This window comes from Petromyzon marinus, chromosome 32, assembly GCF_048934315.1.
Source record: "Petromyzon marinus isolate PM22_M1 ecotype Great Lakes invasive population chromosome 32, UKy_Petmar_22M1.pri1.0, whole genome shotgun sequence".
Lineage (NCBI taxonomy): Eukaryota > Metazoa > Chordata > Hyperoartia > Petromyzontiformes > Petromyzontidae > Petromyzon > Petromyzon marinus.
This window is the reverse complement of record NC_133698.1, coordinates 9,333,867-9,360,621: the sequence shown is the minus strand read 5'-3', so window position 1 is coordinate 9,360,621 and position 26,755 is coordinate 9,333,867. Positions and strand designations below refer to the sequence as shown.

At 40.6% G+C, this 26,755-nt stretch overlaps 1 protein-coding gene across 4 annotated transcripts in view; it reads left to right on the top strand.

Moving 5' to 3' along the window:
- SORL1 (sortilin related receptor 1) overlaps positions 1–26,755 on the top strand; it is an 83,834-nt gene that overhangs the window by 7,912 nt on the left and 49,167 nt on the right. For 2 of the 4 annotated variants that reach the window (XM_076071267.1, XM_076071266.1), the window contains exons 2-14: positions 1,149–1,265; positions 7,463–7,585; positions 8,568–8,729; positions 12,748–12,815; positions 15,230–15,410; positions 17,942–18,028; positions 18,530–18,631; positions 19,699–19,868; positions 23,620–23,815; positions 24,012–24,129; positions 24,634–24,707; positions 25,139–25,227; positions 25,984–26,162. In XM_076071267.1, coding sequence (XP_075927382.1) covers positions 1,149–1,265; positions 7,463–7,585; positions 8,568–8,729; positions 12,748–12,815; positions 15,230–15,410; positions 17,942–18,028; positions 18,530–18,631; positions 19,699–19,868; positions 23,620–23,815; positions 24,012–24,129; positions 24,634–24,707; positions 25,139–25,227; positions 25,984–26,162 — 1,666 coding nt within the window. The remainder of the gene's footprint in view (positions 1–1,148; positions 1,266–7,462; positions 7,586–8,567; positions 8,730–12,747; positions 12,816–15,229; positions 15,411–17,941; positions 18,029–18,529; positions 18,632–19,698; positions 19,869–23,619; positions 23,816–24,011; positions 24,130–24,633; positions 24,708–25,138; positions 25,228–25,983; positions 26,163–26,755) is intronic. The other 2 variants (XM_032964550.2, XM_032964552.2) reach the window with 2 other exon arrangements.

Here is a 26,755-nt window from a genome sequence, read left to right as displayed (position 1 = left end):
TCTGTTTTCCATCCACTACTCGATTAGGGTCTTCCTACACCATGCAGGTTGTAAGAGTTTTTTTGACCAGGTTGGTGAATGTCGGGTAGCACAGGCGTGGAGGAATAGTACAATACAACAATGGGCTTTGCTGCACTACTGTATCGCTGCTCACAACCCCATGTTTTATGCATTATCCGTCACCCATACAAGCGCAGTACAAGACTCAAGCCTTAGCGTCTGTGATTTAGTTTATCGGTAGAATATGTAAAACAGTCGTTTGCGTGAAACTTGATAATAGCTGTGTCTGGGTATCTTGTTCGTTTTTTTAGAATTTTACAGCAGCCATGCGTTGCTTGATATTGCTAGGCTGGAAAGCCCCAAACAAGGCAGAGGTTATTACACAACACTGTGCACCGATATCACGTTGTCCCTGACTCGGTCCCTGACTCATTGTTTTTGGTGGTTTAACGTTAAGAATCTTATTTCAAATAAATGTATTGGAAATGTAATATTCCTGCTTTGTTTTACGAACGTCATAACATTCCCTTTTGTTTAAAGCAGCAAACCCCCCCCCCCCCCTGTTTTAAAACACATTCTACATTATGGTTTAATTTTTACAAGGAAGTGGTCTTGTCATTTTAGTTTGTATTTCTCTCCCTATTCCACCAAAGATTGCGAAATGTTTCAGGAATCTAATAATGGCGCAACTCGATTTGTAATAAGCTGGTTTTGGTTAAAATCACTACTGGTTTTATATGCGCATTCAGTACATGACTACATTATACTCAACATGTAGGAGCGATGCTTATTCGCATTACATGCATGATAGAATAGATTATTCATAATTTATCAAGTTTATTTGCAAATGATATGCGCCTGTTCCATTTAGGCTAATAGATTGGGAAAAAAAAAAACTGCAAATCAAACAGCGATAAGGAGGAACAATACAAATGAGATGCAACACGTTAAATATTTGACAAAAAAGACCTGTTTTTCTTGCATAAAATCGTGGTAAGTCGTGACCCCTAAAGTATTACGTTGTGACCCAGAAACATGGCAATTCATTTGTTTGGGGGGGGGGAGTAGACACGGGTGAAGTTTACAGTTGAATATTTACACATTTGCTTTCGTTTTTTGTTGTTGCTTATGAATGTGTCTGTGTTTAGGCACCACTTAATGACAACCACAACCAGATGGTGGTCCACTGGGCTGGAGAGAAGAGCAACGTCATAGTGGCCCTGGCAAGAGACAGCCCCCTAGTGCAGAAGGAACCCTCCAGTGCGGTAAGGTCACTGTGCATCTCTTCTTTGACAGTTTTGTTTCCACGTCATTGGCACGTCCCAGCACGCATGCATTATTCAAATGCACGTCCTGTGCTCAACCTTTTTCTGTTCCGATGATGTACCTGATGTACCTGTACGTCATCAGAAAAAAAATAACTTTATTGGGACCAAGGCTCCCACAAGGCCATGCGGGAAAGGCGTATGGTGAAGTTTGGCACCAGCTATCGTAGAGTGCGGTTGCGAGCGCTACGGTTCTCGGCAGTGAGTACGATGTCTTTAAACACAAATGGTGGGATGCCTCTAAATAAAAAATAAACGCTGAACCGCTTGTGCGTTCTGAGATTCAGCGGTGAACGGAAGCCATCCTGCAACTTGCAGACGTCTCAGAACAAGAAAGGGTTAATTTATTGTACCCACTTGAAATTCTGGTGACTGTGGCTCCCTTCCAAAAATGTACCCAATTTTTACTTCTGAGGTATGAATATCCCAGTTAACTCTTGTTATTTTTAGTTGATTTATCCGTTTTTTCCTTCATACATTTCAGATAGTTCTGCATATGATTTCTGTGGATGTGCTGCTGCAACTAGTTTTGCGTGGTGTTGTTTGTTGAATTCACTTCAAAACGTCATTCTTCTTTGACATTTTTTGTAAATATTTTCAGTACAGGGCCATGGTGCTGCTATTTCTAATCTGGCTCTTATGAGAGAGTGGCAAAAATCTCACTTCCTTTGACTATTGCAGTACTCTACCTGTACCAATACGCCGATTAATTAATTTTTCCGCAAGGTCTGCTTATTGACCAAATATAAGCATTGCATCTAGAAGTCGTGGCATGTCCAGAGATGTGAAATCTGTCCAAATACAGATTTTTGTTTGTTTGAAAATATGTAAATATACAAGTGGCTTTGCATGCGTTATCTGTGTGGTCCAATAATTTAAATAAAATTAGCGTGACAAAATGATCTATATTTGCTCACCAAGTTAAAAACAATATTGACTATTCAAATTTTATGGAATGATAACTGTAGTCTTTTTTTTTATTCACCAATAAACTGCATTGGCTATAAAATGTGGTGGTGACTGATGGAAGATAAGCTCAGGATGTGGGAGTGTGGGCTCTTAACTCTTTTGCAACCCATGTTGCACCAACCTGTTTACAGTTTTGAGAGACCACGACCTTTTTTTAAAATTTAAATATTCTGCAGCAAGCATTGATTTTTGACTCGGTAAAAGGTACCGTGAATGCACATATATTACAAATATGAATCCCTGCAGTCACGGAAGCTTTAAATCAAAATTTAGCAGATTGTATGTTAGTGGCTCCTGAGCACGGCCTAATGCAATGGCATATTAAGGTTTATTTTTATTATTTGTGTAGTAATTGTGATGGAGATGGTGTGTTATCAAAAGTAATAGCTGTCAATATTGGCATCATGCCACTGTTCGCAGCTGTTTACACAATTGAGGAGTGAAAAAAGGCAAAGCTATCTTTGCAAAGCATTTTCCATGTGGCTGGTCATTCTCTTGGCCAAATTAGCTTCTTGCCACAAAGGCAACCACATATCCATTGTTTTGTAAGCTATATACATTTGGCCTTGGGCATCTTTTAACCATTTAACTTGAAAAGTACTATGCTCTAAATATGATATTAACCATGCAGTGTAATCATACACTTAATTTGTCAAAGTAACATGCATCTACACTTCTGTTGGATTTCAGTCCTAGAGTGAGAAATTATTTTTGGGACTCAAATTTGCACAGGTCTTAAAAAAGTTTTTTATTAAGGCTGCTGCTTTCTCATGATATTGGCAATGCAATCTCATTTTGCAGACCCAAAGCACAGTTCAGAAGAGTAAGCCATTCTGTGTTATGGTAAAATAAATATTCACACAATCAGCAAGGTCTCCGAAGAATTTTTTCTGGCATTGAACGCATTTGTGCAGTATATAGTGTAATGAGACTTTGGCGATGAAGCATACTCAGTAAATCGATTTGGGGGCTTTTTAAATAAATTCTAAATTACTTTGGTTCAGACGTACATAGAAGATTGACACTTTATAAATTGCCAAATCTCTTATGTATCATGGAGGCCGCAAATGGCCAATCAGGGGCACTGTTCATGATTAGAATGGAATGACCTGAGAACTTTTGAACCATTTCAAAGGACGCTGTGTACTGTATTTAATTATACATTCATATGTTATGGTGCATATAATAAATGATCTTTAATTAGCAATATGTGGGCCTTGTCCAAGGTCGTGTTCAAGCAGTTGTAATGCATTTATTATGTCCTGCGAATGTGCATCACATTCCAGTCAATATTACGTATATATTGATGATAAATTTGAAGACCTGTGCAACATCCTGAAATTGGCAGTGATGGAGTGGCTCTCTCACTTTACTGTGCGCAGTATTCTTTACACTCACAAACAGAATACGGAGAGAAGCTAAATTTGTTTGTGGAACCTACGAAATTCTCTATTGGAATATGACTTCGCACGAGTACTGAAGCACGCGGTCAAATTGATGCTTAATGCTCTACGCACTGCAGCCAAGCGTAAGATCTTCCGCCACCACGTGATGAATGAGCTTGCACAGGGACAAGCTATGGGACCTGCAAATAGATTGTGGGTGTTGAGAAGCAGACTGGCCCAATAGTGAAGGTTTGTCTGCCTGGCGAGTGTTAATGGGTGCACAAACATGAGCTCCATGCAGCTTTATTTGCCTTGTCCTTGTACTGCTGTCAAGTGCGTTGTTCAGGCCTTGGGTTTAGGAGTATATTGTGGGAAAAAACGTCCAAATCCTCTGAAGCATTTATATGCATCTTGTCTAACACTTGTTCGTGTTAGAAATAATTTTATTTTACTAACACGGGCTTTGCTTTTGAACTTGGCACATTTGCATAACATTTTCCTTCAATTAAGCTTGTCATTCTATTTTGGGAAGTGCTGCTATGTGTTTATTTTTGATTAGTCATAAGAATAAGAGGCTACATTGTTTTAAAGGTTGCCGCCCCTGAGAGATTTATTTGGCTTTTAAAAATAATTAATGTGGTTCATTTCCAACACAGCATGAGTGTCAAATAATTAGCAGTGCGAGTTATTATAATTAGCATTATCATTTATAATAATTTTGATACCTAATTATTCATAAGTAACTGTTAACCCTTTGCGTGATGTTGAGACAGTAGTCTCTATATTATTTTAAGAGCTCAGCTCGGCATATAATTTTTTTTGTGGTTCAATCCCTAGGTACTGTTATGATTTAGGAAAACATGTATGCATATTATTATGGCCTTTTCAGGTTTATAGTAATCTTAGGTGATATGAAATTAAATTTCTGGTAGGTTTTTGCAGGGATAATTTGCGTGCATATACATTAAACATTAAAAAACAATCCAGCACTGTGGAGGAGAGGGTTGGTGGATCACACAAATGTTGTGAAACTTTCTTTCCGTGGGCTTGGAGGTGTGATACGCTGCTTTTGCCAGGAGAAGGAAGTACAGCAAGTTGACTTGTCATCTGTTTCCATGTGAATGGGGATATAGTGTTGCCCCCTCGTCTGTGTGGTATTTCTCCGGGTCCTCCGTTTTCCTCCCGCTGATTTAGCAACTCATTAATTGGCTGAACACATTTCTTAAAATATAAAAAAACAACCCATAGCAGGACCTTCCTGAAAATGGGTCCTGCGACTTAGTGTTGTTTTCCTTGTAAAAATATAGTAAATTATTGTGATATGGCATTTTGCGTAACCCTATGGTTTGCAAATGTTTCCTGGATCAATTTGGCCGTTCGTCACGTACCGCTCTTTCACTGTAATCGGCAAGTTTTTCGCGGATGAATGAATTTGTTCGGTTTATTCCTCCCCCCATTATCCTTGAGACACCACGACGGTGTAAATTTGATCACGGATTGTTAGTCTAACCTCCTCTGTCTGCCATATTGCAGAATATCCCTGCAGGTTATTGGATTTCTGCTCTATGTTGAGACCGTTGCAGATAATATTTTTTGTATAGCTGATAAGCATGATACTACTTAATTAAACTCATTGCTGGTATTAAAACAAATGTACCTGTTTCCTCCAATGATAGCCTTCATATCATTGTAAATTTAGTCACATGTATTGCATGTAGCCAAAAACATTATACATTGCAATCGATCATGTTTATACATTCTCATTAAGCATATATGTATCCATATTCTTGGTTGTTTCGGTAAAGTCACGTAGATAGAAATTAAAAAAATTAAAATTAAAAGCAAAAAACCACGACGTTTCGATCGCAACACAAGCGGTCTTCATCAGGCGTATATATGTATTGGCTGAAAAGTATGGCTCATGATTGCCTATGTATGTATGTGGAAGAACTGTACCTATCTGCAGTTGCGTTACCCTCGACTCCTATTAGCTGCGAGAACAGTTTTTTTCATCCACATCCCTGTTCTACCCATTAATCACAATTTTACTATGTGATGGTTTGAAGTCGCATGCTGTTCCTTTTTGCGATGTGCTGATACATTTCAAGTGCAGTGCACTAGCAATGTGGGACATGAGTAGCACTACGATGGGAAAATGTACAAATATTAGAGCGTTTCACACAGCTGACGGCAATATCATTATGTTATATTGGTGGCATGCAGCTTTTTTGAATGAAACATCTATGGATGGTGTTGCAAGACTTAATTTGCCAATCTTCATGTCGGCCTACTTAACCATTTAAATGTTTATTGTTTATTACTTTTCATATAGAAATGGTGCAATGGGCTTGTTTCTATGTGTGTAACCATGCATTGATTCATCGATTTAATTTTGACTAAGGGTCACATGAGCCCTCCATTTAATAGAGGCTGCTACATTTTTTTTGTAAAAGTAACTCTATTATTGAGTAGAATCGCGACCCAGAATCACAACCATTTATTGGACCGCCTGGGCAAATCATCACACCCATTCTGGTTCATCTCCCACTTTGCTTATTCGTGTTTTTACCATCACCTATATCATTCATTGATGCATTATTAGATGTTCGTTTCTTTCTTTCTCTGCATTTTTTGTTGTTGGTCACAGCTTGACTTGACATTTTTTAAATTAGTTATTATTCTTGACTTAAAGCTTTCGTGACTGCAGGAATTCATATTCTTTGGGTCTTTCGGTGAATTCACGTAGATGGATTCAAAGAAAATGACAAAAAACTACGACGTTTTGATCACAACACATGCGGTCGTCATCAGGATGAACCTATTTACGTGACGTTACCCGAAAGACCCAAAGAATAGTTATTATTTTTTGCCACGCTTAACCCACTGCTCAGTATGTGGTGGATCTGTGAGATTTTGTATGCAATTTCATCACCCTGCAGCATTATAGTTTGTGTCAAAAATGAAACAACATCAGCAGCCACAGACAATCCACTGCTGGATAAAGGCCTTCCCAATGATGCAACAATACGCCCAGCACCTGAACATTAACTGTAAATAAGGGCATCGGATAGTTTTGCCAGCGAGATAAAAAAAAATGGATCCCAACCTTATTCTATTTCATATAAACCTGAATCATTGTGCACAAGCTACTGGGCACCGCATTCTATGGACGGACGCGACACATGACACCCACTTACCCCTCGTCATGTAGTCACCACTCACCTGTACTACTCGTCATTCATCAACTCGGCTGACCCTCAATTTTCACCTCATTTGCTTCAACTACGTATCACAAGATTTGCAATGACACCACGTTCGTTGAAAATAGTGTGGATGTCTAGGAACAATTATCGGGACAAAGATACATGCAGATTAACGACTTTGGTACAAATTATATAATGTAATTTATATTTGAGGAACCCTCATGCATTTCAATATACAGTACTGTATGTAAAATATTAACTTATTAAAACTATAGCTGTGCGACAGCTATGAATTTTCATACAATTATGCAATGCATCATGGGGATGTGTACCTTGGACAAGGCCATGTTTTGTTTGACGGTTACAGGGAGAATTGCAGTGTTCATGACCTTAAAATACCAGCTATCTCTTCGTGTAAATATTTAACAGTTGAAAAAAAAGTGTTTCAGAATACAGTAAACTAAAATTATTTAAATTCAGCATTACAGTGTTTTGAATGTTTAAAATGTTTAACACTGTTGAATACACGCCTTTATAAAACAGTTTTTATGACTCCCGTGTGATGTGCTTTTCATTCTAGGTTTACGTGTCTTATGACTATGGCCATTCGTACAAAAATATCCAGACCAACTTCAGTCGCTTACCGAACGGCAGCGAGACCGTCATTGCGCAGTTCTACCACAGCCCTGTTGACAACCGGAGGGTGAGTGTCCACTCTTTGTACACCTGTTTTGCTCAGTTACAGTTTTGTTACCTCGGTTTCATCCCGCCGTTCATGACGCTCATTGTCAGTAAGCAAATGTGACGTTTCATGCTCTTTCAGCAATTGCGGTGCCTTCATGGCCTGCAGAAGCCACACATCAAGCCAAGCGATCGTCAAACCACGATGCTCTTCATTAGTTGGGACATTATTATTTTGAGAGCTTGACTCGTTTAAACATCGTTTTGAAGTTTCGCCGCTTGAGTGGGAAATCTTTAGGGGTTGTTTTTTCTGTACGTGTTATTAGTAAATTTAACCAGGGGGAACAGTGGTGCAATTATTAGCACACTGTGCTCTGAACTCGAAGATCCTAGTTTGCTTCCCGGCAACAGATAACATCAATGGCAAGGGATAGCTGAAAACCAGTCCTGAGTTCTCTCCATGACCTTTAACGCACACTGACCAGCTTGGTGAAATATGGTCATATAACCCCCCATAGTGTGGGGAGGGCATCATCCAGCAGTGGATTGGCAAAGTATTGTATATCTCTATTGGCATTTAAAATTTTGCAGAGTACCTGTGCGAGTATTGAGATATTCCTCATTAAACAATACTTTTGTGTAATGCATATTAGGGCTTTTTTAGAATAAATGTCATCTGTGAAAAATAGGGGGGCTAGGAGTCTAAAATGGCCAGGAAATGAGCTACTTCCACAAAACTATTTTGGGGTTAAGTTTTTTTAAACCCAAGTGAGGTTATGTCCACAGAAATGAATTAATTCTACGTGTAAACATTTGCTTGTTATATTTACAGTGAATGTTTTGTTTGCCAGCAGCCATTGACAGCCACAAAGCCCATTAACTGTGTTCCCTTCCCCATTATACTGAATTGCATAAAAAATGTTTAGCCTCATTTGGAAAATGTATGGTGTGCACTTCGCCTAATACCTTGTATTCTACTCAAGGCCACTTACTTTCCTGTGCAGTACATATTCACAGACACCTTGCACAGCTACCTGTGGATTACAAACGACTTTGGGCAGACGGTCAAAAACTTCTCCTGCCCGTTCCGTCCAACTGATCTGCTGCTACATAACAAGAACCCAAACCTGGTCCTAGGATATGACTCCTCTCACGCTAACAAACAGGTTTGTATGTGCGCTTTCGTGTTGCATTTGTTCATGCGTTGCCCTACTTTACATAGCTTTACATAGCGTCGCCATCAGTTTCTTCAATTAGTTTTGCACTAAACCTGAGTGCTTCATGGCAGGACAAAAAAACATTGTACAACTGAGTAACATTTGAAAACAAGTTTGTGTTTAAGTTCACCTTTGCAAGTTATGTTGTTGGTTATTTTAACATTACTTTTTGGTTCTTTCGGTAAAGTCACGTAGAAATAAATTAAACAATAATAGAATACGACGTTTCAATTGTAACACAAGTAACCATCATCAGGTACAAATGAGTGAGAAAACAAACATAGTAAACTTGGAAATATAATGCAATATAACACAGAGTTGGCCAACACTAGAATCAACACCCCACCTGGTTGATTACGTTCTTCCAAAGATAGCTAAATTTGAGAGAGACAAAACATAAACACGGAGACGCACAGACAGACACACAAGCAGAGAGAGACTCACACAGAGACAAACAGAGAGAGACACAATTAGGCACACAGAAAGACAACGTCTCTGTGTCAAGGCCTTAAATAGAGAGAGGGGGGGGGGGCAGAGGGGGAGTTGTGTGGAATTCCTGCCCATAGGGGATGGACGAGCTGGACACTGGACTTCTAAACAAACCAGCATGGAGCGTTGTGTGGAATTCCTGCCCATAGCAGCCGGAGGAGAGAATGGACTTATAAACAAGCACGGTAGAAAGCAAATTTAGTAAAATTAGGAAATGTAATGCAGTGCAACACAGAGTCGGTTAACGCATAGCCTGGTTGATTACGTTCTTCCAAAGATTTCTAGATTAGAAGTTAAGTTTGAAACAAACATCCACGGCAAACCCTCCTCATAGAGGTGGTTCAAACTAAATCTGAAGCTTTCGTGACTGCAGGAATTACTCTTTGGTTCTTTCGGTAAAGTCACGTAGAAAGGAATAAAATAATAATAGAATACGACGTTTCATATGCAACACAAGCAACCATCATCAGGTACAAATGAATGAGAAAACAAACGTAGTGAACTTGGAAATATAATGCAATACAACACAGAGTCGGCCATCACAAGAGTCAACACCCCACCTGGTTGATTACGTTCTTCGAAAGATTGCTAAATTTTAGAGAGAGGCGTCGTATTCTATTTAATTTATTTCTGTGACTTTACCGAAAGAACCAAAGAGTAATTCCTGCAGTCACGAAAGCTTCGAATCTAGTTTATTTGAATATTCTTTGTTTCTTTCGGTCAAATCACGTAGATAGAAAAATTAAAATAAAAAACTAAAGTGAATAAAAATAAAGAAAATTGAAAAAACACGATGTTTCGATCCCAACACAAGCGGTCATCATCAGGAAAAGGGGGTTCGCCTCTAAAGGCAAACTGTTTTTAAAGGTTTGGAGATGGGCGTAGCCCAAGTGTGTCAGCAGCATGGGTGGGGCAGCTTATGTTAATGTGCCCAAGTGTGTCAGCAGCATGGGCGGGGCAGCTTATGTTAATGTACCCAAGTGTGTCAGCAGCATGGGCGGGGCAGCTTATGTTAATGTAGCCCAAGTATGTCAGCAGCATGGGCGGGGGAGCTTATGTTAATGTCCAAGTATGTCACCATGGGTGGGGCAGCTTATATTAATGTAGCCCAAGTGTGTCAGCAGCATGGGCGGGGCAGCTTATGTTAATGCTGCCCAAGTGTGTCAGCAGCATGGGCGGGGCAGCTTATGTTAATGTGGGAGAAAACAACTAAACCGGCAATGGGTCTCCACCAATCAAAGGGCCGCCAGGCAATCATTGCACCTCGCTCCACACACCCACACTGCTGACGGTGGAGGTTGACAAGAAAACCCAAATCAAGTCATGACCCAAAGTGGTTGATGACATCTTTCCAATGACTGCCGAGTTTATAACCATCCTCTCGGTTGTAATTGTGTCTGACCGTATATATGGATTGCTTCATGAACAAATCTGTTGATAGCCGGTAGGCTTGCAAAGTACCATGGTTATTTTAAGTTTGTCGAGTTGGTTATTCCAATGGTTCATTGGAGAAGGTACAATACTTGAGTTGTAAATGTTATACTCTGGAAATGTTGAATTGTGTATAACATTTAATCGCCTGACTAAAGTGGATGGACAACTTGATATTGTCTCCACTAAAATATAATACCATTTTGGTCCACCAGTGTTGAGCCGTCTGATACCAATATTTCCAGCAAGGTTTATTTAATCAGGCATAGGCTTGTAAGCTGATTTATATTATTATACAGTCATGTGGAGTGCTAGACACACTTACCTATTACACATATAAAAAACAAGTATAAATAAACGTGATATACAAAGGAAGAACATTCACCTCATGATTTGCTTTGTTAAAACTTGTGAGTTTCTTTTTTGGAGTATTACTCATAACCCTCCATGACCTCACAATAAGCGCCATTACCACTTTATACTGGTAGTAGGTTTCTGCTGCTGGCTAAGAGATGGTATCTCTAATGCCTGTAATGCAAAGTAAACCAGTTTGTGACACCTGTTCGATTGTAAGGCAGGTGGTAATGGTGCTTTTACGGCATTACCCCACGAGATTGGTATTCAAGACCTATGTAAACACAGGCTCCCCTGACCTGTTTATCCTCATGTTTGTCAAAGCCTTTTACCAGTGGTGTGTGCTGTAAGTTGGAAAAAAAGTAGTTTTTATTGTCACAGAGGAGACGGTACCCATTTTTTTTATTAACTCGATTTACATTAAGTGGCCGTCCATAAATGACGTCACGCTGTTTTGGACGATTTTTGATCCCCCCCCCCCCTCATCACACGGCGTCACAAAAAGTCAGACCCCTCCTCAAATATGACGTCACAAAGCTCTGCCCCCCCCCCCCAAACCATATTTCCATTTTGAAAATAAAACATGCTTCAATTCGCTTTAAACTATTGTCATTGTAGATTTGAAGCTTTCGTGATTGCAAGGATTCATACTCTTTGGTTCTATTCGGTAAAGTCACGTAGATAAAATAAAACAAAATAAAAGAAAATAATTAAATCACGACGTTTCGGAGGCAACACACAGCAGATCGTCTGTGTTGAGTACTCAACACAGAACTTCTGCTGTGACTATTCCACCTGAAGACGGAAGCTTGTGTTGCCTCCGAAACGTCGTGATTTAATTATTTTATTTTATCTACGTGACTTTACCGAATAGAACCAAAGAGTATTGTCATTGTAGTGCGTAATTAATGTGGCCCTGCCCTCTGATGTTGTAGGAGAAAACATTTATTAAAAAGTCGATTTAATTAAGGAGAATGTGTCTATATTTAAAGTTGCGCATTTTGATGTGACCTCACATTTCTCTAACCCCCCCCCCCTCACACATCGCCACAAATGTCTTACCCCTTTCCCCCCTAGGTGCGTGACCTCATTTATGGGCGGCCCCTAAACCCTTGTTAATTTGACACATGGGGCTCCGGCCTTGCCGAATTATCCAATGTTCCGAATTATGCACATTGGTACTCACCAGTGCCTCCTACTTCAATAAAAAAAAATCCAAATTTGTTTTCCAAAAATTATTTCCCAAAAAAAGTAACACCATCAGTAACCGGCACTGCAGGCAAAGAAGGAGGATGGCATAGGTTCCATGTGGTAGGTTACAGAGGTTGTGGAGGGGGGCTTAATGCACTCAGTATGCACTTACTGGACTTGCAGAGTGCATAAACAAGGTAAAGTCCAAAGCAACAGGTCTGCACTAATGCTCGCCACGCATGCCCCGCCACTAGACTGAGTCATTGTTTTGGTCGTGGGGCACGCGGCGTCGCTTCGTGTATGCCGAAATTGGATCATTCATTACGGAAATTCGGCTCATGGCGAATTACTAATATACTGGATGTGCCGAAAGCGCACACGTGCCGAATTATCCCCAATTGCGATGATAAAATACCGAAATAACGAGGTTTTACTGTATTTTTCTTGCATAAGTTTTTTTTTAATTTTCAAAAATGTTTTTTTCTCCTCTCCCCTCTTTCAGCTTTGGAAGTCAGACAATTTTGGTGAGAGTTGGACACTAATTCATGAAAAAGTAAAGTCCTACTACTGGTAAGCAATTGAACTTGTTTTAACCTTACGTGACAAATCACGCACGTATTATTTTTCTGATAAAATGTCAAGATCATCCACGACTGATTTATATCACGTCTGGTCATTTTTGTTTGCTTTAAGGTTATGGAATAGCATAATCCATTAAATGTTAGTTTGACCTCACTTGACCACGCTGGTCCATTGCGGGGTTGGTGAACGGGGTTCGTGTGACCAGTTAAGACATCGCTCGCCACTGATGTTATCCGTAGCCGGGTATTGAACTCGGGTAACCAGCCTAAGCGTGCACTGCCCTACCTCTCCTCTGTAAACTACTATAATCTGCTGTTAAACTGTGATGTATGCTATAAATGGCATCGTTGAGAAATATGGGTCTTAATCCATTTTAATTGGTAAAACAAAAATGACATTGCATATGCATTGGTTTAAATATGCAGTGTATAGTGTGCCTTAGTCATATTGTTTAGGTTGAAAACTCTTTTGTTTAGAACTGCTTTTTTGTTGAGTTTGTTGTCCTTCCCTGCATCTCCGATTAGCACGGTTGGCTACGTACAATGCGAAAGAAGTTCTACATACATACAACATATACAAAAGGCAAATGATATTATCTTTGGCCATGGTCTATTTACTGCTGGATGAAGGCCTCCCCAAGCTCTCCCTCCACCTGACTAACCAATTACATATAATGCACTTAAAACGAGCACACCAATTGATTTCATGATTCTCTCTCCTACATGGATATTCTCTTGTCATTCTTTCGCTGCTACCCGGTTATTATACTTGATATCAGCCATCATCCCATCTCGCGACATCTTCAAGTCCACTTTTCTGAATAATTTTTTTTTTAACTATCATTAACCCTCACATGTTCTATAAGCCACGTGTTTCTCTTTGTTTTTATTCTATATTTCTAGCTACTGTTTCTTGAATCATGTCACACAGCAGTTACTGCACACTGACTTAAACATATATATGGTATAGTTTTTTATTTTATATCTCTGAATTTTTCTGGAATGTTTTCTATAAAAAAACTAAATATAACAATAACTTACACATTAAAAGACTCGTGCTATTTATTTTCTATACGAAGACCACGTGTTATTGCTATACGCTGTGCTAGAGCCTGCATATAAATTAACAGCTTGACTCGTCAACTTTGCGTTGAACCCACCTGTGCTGATGCGTGTGCTGTTTAGCTCGCACAGAGCGTGACATTAAGTGGGATCCAATACTCGGAGCTCTGTGCTCCCTCGGCTGTTTGTCTTGTCTGGGCTGGCGTAGAGGCAGAAGCTTTGAGAGGGTGGTGCGCGTCGTGTTGGGGATAGGTGCAACTGCAATCCATCTGGCCGTGTCTGGAACGGTGCCCGGGTGTGTGGTTGGCTTCTCAGCATAGACCACCAGCCTGCAGCTGTCATATCCCATTAGTGTTACAGCGCATGCCCCAAGTTAAGCCTGTTCTCGTGTGCAGCGGTGCTATTGCACTTCCCAATCGGCTGCACTCGCGCTGCGTGATGTAATGTGAACATTCAAAACGTTGGGGGAGTGCTATTTCCCAGAATATAGCCTTTTTTCATTATTTATGGGAACAGTACTTGACTTGATTTGGAAGTACGGTATTTGTTTTATGTGCAAGCGTAAAAGAGAGACTTAAATTCTGACATTCTGGCTTTGTCAGCACTATTCTTGTTTTTAAACATGCTTTACCTGTCTGTGCAGTAAAAAATATATTTTTTACGTGTTTTTTTCATTTTTCACATTCTTGTCATGTTTTGCATAGATATTTTTTAGTAAAGACACTTAAGATGTCTGACTTAAAATCCGATCTATTCATGACATCTTGCGTTTTTAACCTATGCCTGCGTACTCGCCACTAACGCATATTTGTGGTTTTAAATTAATCTACGCTTTTGTAAACATGCATAACTTTGCCTGTTGCATGAATGATAGCTGGGGGACACAACCTTAATCTCAGCCTTAACACGGAAGCAGTGTTCCTTTGCTGTAGACTTCCTTCTCTTCCCGCCAGTATGTTATCCTGCATTAATTTATAGCATGCACTTTTGACAACAGTCTTTGCCCTTTAGATATCCTGTAATCTGGCAGAAATAATCTGCAAGGATGTGTGTCATTCACGAACTAAGACTGAATATTTCAACCACATCGTTGCAGCTGTGCACAAGGATAGCCTAGCCGCCAACAGGAATAAATTAGCTCCATCTATTCCATGGCTATTGTTGGTGTATTGTCAGAACTGCAAGGTGCTTCTCAGTGGCCTAGATTTGAAAGGAGCCTATGTGATATTGCACATAGGCTCCTTAACCAAACTCGTTCATAAGTAGAGGACTCCCCGTACATACATTGGTGAAATGGATAAACGTATAAAGACCAGCGTGTGTTGTGCCACGTTCACGCAGGGGCATAGAGCCTTACGACGAGGAGAATGTTGTGTACGTGGAGCGTCTGGAGCCAACAAATACCTCGACCATCCTCCGCAGCGATGACTTCTTCCAGGATGCCACCAAGCAGCACGTTCTTCTGCAGGGGGTCGATGACTTCCAGCTCCGGGACAGCTACATGTTCGCTACGAAGACTGTGGTTCGTGCACCCCCCCGTACCTCGCGCTGGCTCGCTTACACCTATGGCCAGTGCAAGCATTTCATGATTTAATTGTTTGTCCTGAAGCCAAAACTGCTTTGGTTGACGTGGAAAAAATGGCACCTTAACTTCATGATGATTTGTATAATCCATTTTACGTAGTTTTCAAAGTTATTTAATTTAAACAGAAACGCTTCCTGTACTTAGAATATTTGAGTGTACATCATTGTTTCTCATTTGGAGGGAAGTGCCTTGGATTTTTAAAAGTTAAACCAGAACATGTCAACAGGATACAACTGTAAACTTGAAGGTGACATTGACATTTGCCCGGTCTCTACGGCTGTGTTGTGCTTCTGAAGCGTGGGTGATACAGTGAACATACATTTGCGGTCACCAGGAAATGGTTTACAAACCTAGGTCACCACAGATGTGGATGTACAATACTGTTTAAGTGTGTTTTCATGGTCCAGAGAGCCCCACTAACTTTGTTTTACCATTGAAGCAATAGGACATTATCCTGCTGTTTGCCCCAATGCCACGGTGGCTAGGAGATGTTAACTGCCTCACCTGGTATACAGGAGGCCATGGGTTAAATTCCGACCCTGATGTCTGTATATGTGGATTTTGCGTGTGTTCTCCCCGTGGTCACTTGGATTTTCCTCCAGGTCCTCCGGTTTTTCCCCTCCACATTTAGAATCAACATGCATTTAGAGTGTTTGGCTGCTATAAATTATAACATGATAAGCCATTTCGTTGAGCTATCATTTGTGGCCAGGTCGCTTCTGAAAAAGAGCTATATAGCTCTGCTAAAATAAAAATAGTGTAGTTTTATAGTTTATATACGTTTTGAGAACCTCACATCACTCCAAAAGCTAACTAAAAAATATAAACTAAAATGAGAAACCTGTTTGACCACTAGTCTGTGGTAACACAGTAACAACGAGGATTTTATGGTGTTTATTGGGCAGTGATATATATTTGAGGAAGTGGTGTGATTGGCAATTCCGTAACCTTTGTTAGTGCACTTATAAGTTGTAATTAATACTCCTGTAGTCCTAATGTTAAAGATACATTTGTGTTCATAGCTAACTTTTAGATTTAAGTTAGCTGACACTCATTAACAAAATGTCTTAACCTTTTTTGCCCGAAGTATTACAGTATTGTGTAGCACTGTTTATAAGAAGATAGATGAATCTCACGTGCCAACATTTAATCAGGACATCGCACAACAATTGATGTATTTTGTATGAACACAATTCTATCATGTGAACCAAACACCAAAGGCATCACGCTATAAATGTTGCCGTTAACTCTGACTGTTTATACCTTGTTGCGTTAAAGCAATGAGCGTGGAACACAGGTCATTTGTACAGTAGTTGTTTTCAATTCACATTGGTAAGTAACTGCGTCATGACCAGCCCTGTGTGGTCAGCGCGCACCTCTGCTTCTGTTGTACTGCCATCTTGTGGGCCTGGCTGCCCCCAGAGTGTAATGCACTCAAACAGGATAGCCTACTTACAGTAAGTAGCCTTTCATGTGGTTCAGTGTGAATTTTATTTCGAGAGGCATAGCGCCGTTGTTTTTAAAGACATCGTTACTCACTGCGGAGAACTGCAGCCACACGACTGCACTCGATAGCACACGCCCTCTCGCATGTTTTAGTTTTGACAATTCCTGGCATTGTGTCCGCTTAATTTGGATTTGATAGTCCTTGCAGTATTCCATTTCAAGTTGGTTTGGCATAAAGTTGTTGTTTTTTCTTCGATTTGTATTTATCCTCAACACTTTGATATCAAAAGGCTTATTTTAAAGATTCACAGGCCTTTGTAAAGCCACTGCTTGATGAAGGCCTCACCTTGCTGTCTTCTTGGTCACAGGGGTTGTTTCGCCATACTTCACCACTGTGGCTGAGTAAAGAGGGAGGGAGAGTGGCAGGACCAGTTTCGCATAAATGTGTACAATCGTACTCGTACAGCTTTTTATAGATAAAGTAAAAACTATGCTTTCATTGTTAGTTTAATCATAGCACAATTCAGCTTGCACTGTGTAGTGAACATAAATATATTGAAAGGGATTTACTTATATATTTTTTTCTCTAAAATTTGAAACTTTTAGAAATAAACTATATATGGCAAACATATTTTGGACCAATATCATTGAGTGGCTTAAGCCCGCAACACACGAGTGCTGATTTTGCCAACGAAGCTTGTCTCTGTTCTTATTTAAAGTAATTTGGAGACGTTATGCTCCCACACAGCTCGGTTTCATCTTACATTCCATACAAATTTCCTCAGCTCAAAACACAGCCTTTGGCATATCTGCTGGTGCACATGTGACACAATTGTAGATGATATTCCAAATAATCAGCATGTATGCATGTATGGATGTTGAACTTCTGTCGCATATTGATATTTTAAAATCTAGTGACGGGTTAAAATTCCAATGTAAGTAGAGTATGGTATTACTGGTATGTAATCAAAGTATTAATGGGACATGTGTGTGTAAATTTTCCTTAACTGCCTACTTTGCAGCAACATAACAGCTCTGTTGTGCTGATGGTGTCGTACGTAAGACGACCGTTTGAACAGGCCATCTTCAACCACAACTGGAAGAACAAGGTAGCGCTCTTGGGTCTTAGGCATCGTGGTCGAAGGAAAATATTATCATACTCTATCTCCCCTTCCTACTTTGGCCAGTCTAGTAGGTCTGAACATATCCTTGCAACTTTAAAAGTAATAACTTATTGTAACAAATATTACCAATTGGCCCTAATTTGTACTTCCCTCGTGGGAATATCCGACACATTGTCAATTGGCCGCAAAGCCTTGTACGCTTTTTTTTATTGGACCATTTACGAATTGGCATCTGATGTGCACTGACCTACAAAAAAAACCGACATTCACCACAGCACGTAAGCTATTAAACACAAATGGTGCTATAGACCAGTGTTCACGCTCTTGTTTTTTTTATTTTTTACAAACTTGAGCTGCGGTGCATGTCGGGTTACGGCCACAACCTTCTCTCGAATCTCTCGGTGCACCTTTCTGGTTCTGGCGATTGACACTTCGGTGTGGGGTTTTTTTTTCTCCTGTTCTGGCCTTTGACTGTGTATCCAACAGCACCTGGTGGGATCCAAATACCCACGCTCTGTTCAACTCTGGGTCTCCCACAATCGCAAGCCATTGCGCTCCTCTCAATTCCGAACCAAACACCCAATTGTGGTGAGTTGGACACGGCGGTGCTGAGACCCCGTCACCAAAGGAGGGTGGTGGGGGGGGGGGTCATTTGTTTTAATATTTTACAACTAAATAAAATGTACCTAATACCCGGCAAAACATTTTTTACAAACAAAAATCCTTATTGTCTCTTGGCATCTCCTGACTTTCGTGAGTGCACTAAGGAGGTGAAGTATGTATTCATTGTAAATATATATGGTTCGCAGCAGCAAAAAATTAATAGAGAGAATCGCATGTGCATGACAGTACTGTGATATGGCTATAGAGCGGCCTCATTTTTCAAATGTGCACTTAAGTGTGGGACATGAATATGGTGTTCTTGCATTTGCGGTGCATGGCCCACAAGGTAATTTATGTACTAAAGGGTTCGCTGGGCTCCAGAAGAATGTGACTGTCATGGCAATAGTGCTTTGCTGTAAATGTAGTGGTTAACGATTATTAATGGTATTTTAAAAGGTCAACCATCTGGTACCTTTCCGCTCATGCAAATGTTAACAAATGACCTCTTGCACCATTGTAAAATAATGACGTGTCTGTCTCTTACATTCATTCTTAAAATAAACATTCTAAGTGTGTGTTTAAAATGATTTGTTTCACTCCAACTGTTCAGCATTATATGCATGCACCCACTGCTGGATGAGAGCCTTTACACAAAACGATCATGGGAATTATATGAACATACTTCCTCATGCTGGTCAGTGCAGGAGGGAAAAAGCATTTTATAACTTTCAATAGCCAGTATACACCTTCATCTCTTCGGTATGCTGTAAATCCACAAGCACAGTAATTGTATCCATTACAATGGTGTGTTCTTAAATTATAAGACAACCTTAATTTTTTTATTCGCAATAGATTCGAATTCCAGTTAAAATATTCACCTACATTTTGCTCATTAACCATGACAAAAAGTAGCTGGGAGCACAAAACGTAATTTTTTATTAATATTCCCATTTATTTTTCACTCAAAACAAACGCCTTTGCCCAGCGGTTAATCCACGGTCTATTTTTGTTGTCCTGCCCCGATGCTCATTTGGCCACGCGTCCCCTGGCAGGAGTATTACATTGCGGACGCCTCCGAGGACCAGGTGTTCGTGTGCGTCAACCACGAGGGTGGCCTCACGAACCTCTACATCTCCGAGCGCGAGGGCCTCAAGTTCTCCCTCAGCCTCGAGAGAGTCCTCTACTTCAGTCCGAAGGGGCCCGGCGCAGACACGCTCGTGAGGTGAGAAGGGGAACGCGGCTGCTCTGGCTGCTCTGGCTGCTCTGGCTGCTCTGGCTGCTCTGGCTGCTCGCATGACTGCAGCGTGTAGTGGCTCTCTCGCGGTGTGCCTTGCCCGCCATTCATAGGTGCTCGCAAACAGCACTTGCCCCAAAACATCTGTTAAGGTTATACAGGGGATCCCTGTCTTTGAGAACCGAAATGGTTTAAAACATCTTTCCAATGGTTACTAAGCCAGAATCCATCTTCTCGGTTGAAATTGTCTCTGTGCTTGTATATGTGGATGGCCTCATGAACGAATCTCTCATGTATTTTACGGTGACCGTCAGACCGCAGCTCTTTCGGTGGCATTGCCTCTTAATACCTCTCACACCACGGTTAATGGTATGGTTTATAACATGGAGTATAACAGCGCATTGTGGCCGTTTCTCTCTCCCCCCTCCTCCATTCCGAGCATGGATTGACTCGTCCGTCTGAACGTCGCTGTCCGTGGTGCTGGCATTGAGGGGAAGAAAAACCGCCATTTTTCGCCATATGGCATTGTGATATATAACGACTTATTGTTGGTGGCTCAGCTGATTGGAGAGTATATACAGTTTATTGATAACATTGAGGTAGCTTATATTTTAGTTTTTTATTGGTTTACTATATGGTATTCATTATATAGTGTAGTGTATACCCAGTTGCTTTGTGGTTAATAGCTCAGCTTATTGAAGAATATATTAAGTACATTTATTATATTGATGTAATATAGACTTAGTTTTTTCACATAGGTTTACTGTATGATAGTTGGGTAGTTGGAGGCCTTCAGCGTCCATATACTAAATGCCTCTGTTGATATGTAAACTTTGACTTTAACGCAGCTCTTTTTGTCACAAGCTAATCCCTCAGCTATTTCAATGCTAAATTCTCCTGCTTTGATATGTAAACTCCTTTGTCAAGGCTCTTCACGCCTCTCACCGAGCTTAAAAGATGCTACGAATCTTAGCAGTGCTCATTGAAGCATTGTCGTCCCGACAGTTCTCTTCTTTCACCTGAAGAAGGCTACTTGTGTTGTGGCCGAAACGTCGTGAGAATTTTATTGTCTTATTTTATTATTTTATTCTCTTTCTACGTGACTTTACCGAAAGAACCAAAGAAGATGAATCCTTGCGGTCACGAAAGCTTTAAATCGAAAAATGAGCAGTTTAGTGCCATCATAAAAATTAAGCATTGATTGAGCTATGCATTTATCAATAAGAAGTGGAGAAAGATGGTACCTATATTTCCATGTAATTTCCCCCGCTAATGTTATTTTACCATGCTTCTCGTGTCATGTAAAGTGCTTTAATTTGTGAACCAAATGCCCACACCTCGATAAACACAACAAACAATGTACGAAGAATTTACATTATGAGACCTCCTTTGCCAGTAACAAGATATAGTTATAGGTTTTACCCTTTTAACTGGCACAAAAACTGACACCTTTATTCAAGGCATTATGTTTGCAATAACCACAACACAAGCAGTCAAAATGCAAACAAAAAAGACAACTCTGATAATAATATGCACTGTCCTTGAATTTGATTGGTCCACACCCGAGACGGCTTTTCTTAGAGCCTAGTCTCCACTGGTGTTGGACCAGAAGACGCCAAAAGGCGTCGGTTTACTCATCTGGCGTCATCTGGTCCAACACCAGTGGAGACTAGGCTCTAAGACAAGCTGTCTCGGGTGTGGACCAATCAAATTCAAGGACAGTGCATATTATTATCAGAGTTGTCTCTTTTGTTTGCATTTTGACTGCCTGTGTTGTGGATATTGCAAACATGATGCCTTGAATAAAGGTGTCAGTTTTTGTGCCAGTTAAAAGGGGAAAACCTATTACTATAACGTACGAAGAAATATACTCATTCACGCATTGTAACAAATTAAACATTCAGTATCCATCCATTTCCTCGTACAATTCAACGAGTAATTTTTCACAGCTAATTCTGTTTTATAGTTTAAGCCAGATGTATTTTGCATGAAAACCCACGTACTTTGCTTCTTGGTGAAGGAACATCACGCGCATGTTTGTGTACGGGACATTGCTAAGATTAAAAAAAGATTATGTCTACGTGCTGTTGAATTTCACAACATGGTTTGATGCTTATTAATTGTAATATTGGTTCCTGGGGAATGGACTGATAAATCATGGCTCATTCACAAGCACGAGTGATTGGTGTGACATTTCTCAGTGCTTCGTTTATTTGTTAAGAATAGTTTTTGCGTCACTGAGCTCAGATGTGGCATCTGTTGAAAGTAAGTTAATTATAATTTTGCCTTGTATTTGCACTCCCATGAAATTTGATTCCAACTCGGAATTGAGTTCAGTCGTCACTGATAATTTTTTAAAGTCCTTGGCTTTTTTTTTAAGCTGTAAAAAAAACTGAAATTAAGTTAAATAAAGTCTCTTTATAACCCGATGAGAGTCCATTAAGAGGACAAGTCTTTTTCAAGGGAGACCTTGGTTACAAAAGAGGATACAAAATATTACAGCATAGTAGATCATCATGGCGACTTCAGGAGGGGGAAGGGGGTGCCAGATAGCTTATTTATTTACATTCTTGTATAACATAACGTTTTAGGTGTTGTATATATGTTTTTTGTGTTTTAAATGTGTTTACATATGAAATTGGCACGAGTTAATATACAAATAGACAAAAATAAATATATCCTACTGTCAAAAGTGACTACTTACCACTCCAATCTCAAAGACGACATGGGGTGATATACGCACTTCACTCTTGTTTCAACAACATGTTTGATGATTGCAGGACTGGTTACAGCCTTTGGAGTGGTTTTGCCGGATCAGCCCGGGACTGCTGGATAATGTTGGAAGCCGGATAATATCGATAATCAATTGTAATTGGTTTAAACATATAAAAAAAATCCTTGAATGGTGAGAGGTATCAGTTGGGATATAATAAGGTCGAATTTATTTACACAAATCTGTCATATAAGCAAGATACAAATTGAGGGCAAGGTAGAAGGCCACAGATTTATAGTATTATAACACAGCCTGTTCAACTATACCAGACTTTCACTGCTAATAATAAATATAAGTGATAGCATTTGGTATTTGTGCCATTCTTATAACGCAAGTTTATGATTATGTTGCCATGCTTCACAAATGAGCATAGTCTCAGCAGGGGGGTAACGTTGTTACAAAATTAAATAATTTTATAGTGGTTAAACATTCATGGCAAATTTGTATATTTACACCAACATATGATGACGAACGCTTGTGTTGCCTTCTGTTTCGAATAGAGTTACGGAATCTTTTAATGTCTCCTGCGATGCATACGGCCGGCGTATATTTTTTGTTAATGCACCTCCAGCATGAACTATGGCGGCCGCTGGACTCGAACCACGAACCTCTGCAGCAAGCGGCAATCACCCTGCCGCCCGGTGTAATGGGGCGCCATGGTGGCGAGATGTTGACTACCTTGCCTGTTATACAGGAGGTCGTGGTTTTCAGGCCCGATCCTGATGTTCGTGGTGACGTGGATTTTTCTCCGGGCCCCTCCGTTTTTTCCTCTCCACATATACAATCCACATTCAATTAGAGTATTTGGCTCGTATACATTTCCACATGGTAAGCCACTTCATTGGGCGATCATTTATGGCCAAGTCGCTTCTAAAAAATAGCTATATATGGCTCGGTGGGCCTTATCTGGTAAAATAAAAAATAGTTTAGTTTTAGCTTATCGCATTGCGTGGGTGTCGCTTGCAGGTACTTTGCTCAAGAGCCGTTTGCAGACATCCACCGCGTGGAGGGCCTGCGCGGCATCTACATTGCCACGCAGGTGTCGGGCGAGCACTTCAGTGAGGAGAACATGCGCTCCTTCATCACCTTCGACAAGGGCGGCGAGTGGCAACCACTGCTGCCGCCCGACACCGACAGCTGGGGCCGGCCTGTCAACTGTCAGGTTCGAACGCTCTGATAGGCAGGGGTGGGAGTTCCTAGAGCCGCAAATATGAAAATGCCCTTATTTGAACTCTTAACATTTTTGCGGTCATGGTTTTTTTTATTATGTGTTAGTGCTGTGGTTTTGATGTTTGTGGTTTCTTGTCGCGTTGGGCTTCTAACGTGCACTTGCGCTCACATTTGTTGCACGTCTGCAGCTTAAGGACAACTGTTCTCTGCACGTGACACAAAAATACAGTCAGCTGCTCAACTTCCGTGACCGATTGCTTCCTGTCATGTCCAAGATCTCTGCTCCTGGCCTGATAATGGCATCAGGTGGGGTTACATTCAGATTGTGCCATGGCACCCTTCACCTATTATCTTATCTGTATTCGGGACGAATATTTTTTGAGATGCTGTGTTGATCTAAATTTGAGTGATTGTAGCCCAAGTCACAACTTGTTTTTGTTTTGCAGCAATAATAGCCATACAAATGCTCAAGTGTCTTAATCTCCTGTGCCACCTACCTGTTTGACATGAAGAGATTTGTAGCTGCTGCCATCTATCATTTAAAGATTTATAATAATACAAATGACATTTAAGTGATTAAATCAAACAATGCAACGTAACATTTTAACCTGTGCCACCTACCTGTTTGACATGAAGAGATTTGTAGCTGCTGCCATCTATCATTTAAAGATTTATAAAAATACAAATGACATTTAAGTGATTAAATCAAACAATGCAACGTAACATTTTAAGAGTACAATTTTAAGTGATGCTGTTTTATTTTATATGTACCCTGCTTGGCATTGATATTTGTGTGTATTTATGTGGTAGGCTCTGTTGGAAAAAATCTGGCTCATAAGCCCAATGTGTACATCTCCAGCACTGCAGGTGCCCACTGGAGGGAGGTGAGTACATCGCTTGGAATGATCCTTATCAACAAACCTACAATCAATATAATATAAGTGTCATGCAGTAAAAAAGAGCTATACTAATAATCTCAACATAATTTTCACATTTCAGCTTTTGGCGAACCATCGAACAAATACGCTCGCTGCATCGGGTGCTCTGAAATGCGCTTCTGTGGCCGCCTGGAATGTTCTTTCGATATTAGGAATCCACTGGAGCGATGCACTTTTAAATCTAGATTAAAAACAAATTTTTTACTTTTTTTGTGTCCAGTTTGTTGTCCTTCCCACGCACCTCCGATTCGCACGGTTGGCTACGTACGGTGCAAAAGAAGTTCTACACAAATGCATTTGCTCACAGTAACATTCCACGTTCTGTTCCAGATGGTCACTGTGGCATTTCTTAAATCATTGTCCGACTTGTTGTGCAGACTTTGGTGGGACCTCACTACTTCGCGTGGGGTGATCATGGCGGAATTCTTGTTGCCGTCTCTCAAGAGGGACTTACAGGCATGCTCAAGTAAGTGTCACCATGTCCAGTAAAAGTTACGAAATGGATGAGTATAGCAAACAAACCCATTGGTAGAGTTAAATAGGTCAGCACAGAGCTTTTCAGTAGAATGTCTTTCAGCCGGGTGTGGTGGCCAATGCTGACCAGCTCCTTTATAGGCAAGAGCATGTGCTGGGGTCGGCAACCAAAATAACAACCTCACTATTTCAAGAGCCGCAATGCCCTGTGGTGAATGCAGAGACAGTGGTCTTCAATAAATAATGTCACGAAGCAGCTCCTTAGCCGCAGGTTGCTGACCCATGGGCCTGGTGCATCACACAGATGAGTGAAACTCCCAAAACCCTACCCTCGCTGCAGGGTGGCCATGAGAAGCCGGTGCAGAAGTGGGGTTTTGAAACCGTGTGTGTATGTGCACATACCCGAGTGTGTTAACCTTTCGTATGAATGGGGTTTCCCCCGTACAATACAAGTTTTTTTCCCACTCGTAAAAAAAAAACATTTAATTTTCCTCCTGAAAAAAAGACTTGATGCGAGATGAGGCTTTACTTAACGAAATAAATAAATAGAAATATACCTTTGGGTTGTGATGCCGCGATACATTCATAAATGTGTTGCATATTTCCATTAGCATTTTGCCCTAATGCCACAGGCTCCACTGGTGGTAACATCCCACGCGCTATCGACTCAAATCCTTTTACTTGGCACCAGCTTCTGACGTTTGTGTGTGTTTTCCCCGCCCTCTTGCTGCTCGTGCCACCCACCTAGGTTCAGCACCGACGAGGGGCAAACGTGGCGAGACTTCCAGTTCTCTACGGAAAACATAACGGTGTACGGTCTAATGACCGAGCCAGGCGAGAAAAGTGCTGTCTTCACCATCTTTGGCTCCAAAGCTCCGGCAGCGCACAGTTGGCTCATCCTGCAAATCAACATGACATATGTGCTTGGTAAGTAGCGCACGGGTGGATACCGACGGTGCGAAAGAAGTTAAACGTACATCAAATGCGGAATATTTATTCTGGACGAATCCGATGAGCTATGAAGCTCTCACAGATGTCCAGTAGGGGCGGTTAAGAACGTTACAACAACAAATACAAAAACACAATACGAGTGCAAAGTACAAGAAAGGTAAACTAATCGCCCAAAAACATACGAATAAAACTAAACCATCCCCATCCTACCATGGGCAAAGCTTACTGAGGTATTAACTTATTTTTCAGAATCAACCTGGCCACAAATGATAGCTCAACAAAGTGTCTTATCGTGTGGAAATTAATAGCAGCAAAATAATCTAAATAATCTCAATGCATGTTTATAAACATGGAGGGAAAAACCCGAAGATCCGGAGAAACGTGACCATGGGGAGAACATGCAAACTCCATACAACAGCAATAGATTTTCTTCATAGTAATTGCACTTAATGGATTCGGACATCCAATGGGGGTGGGGAGGAGGCTTTAGTCCACCTAATAGTAGCTTTGTGTGACTCATTTTGGCTCTTTCAGGAAACCTTTCAACTTACTTCATATGTGTAAACAGC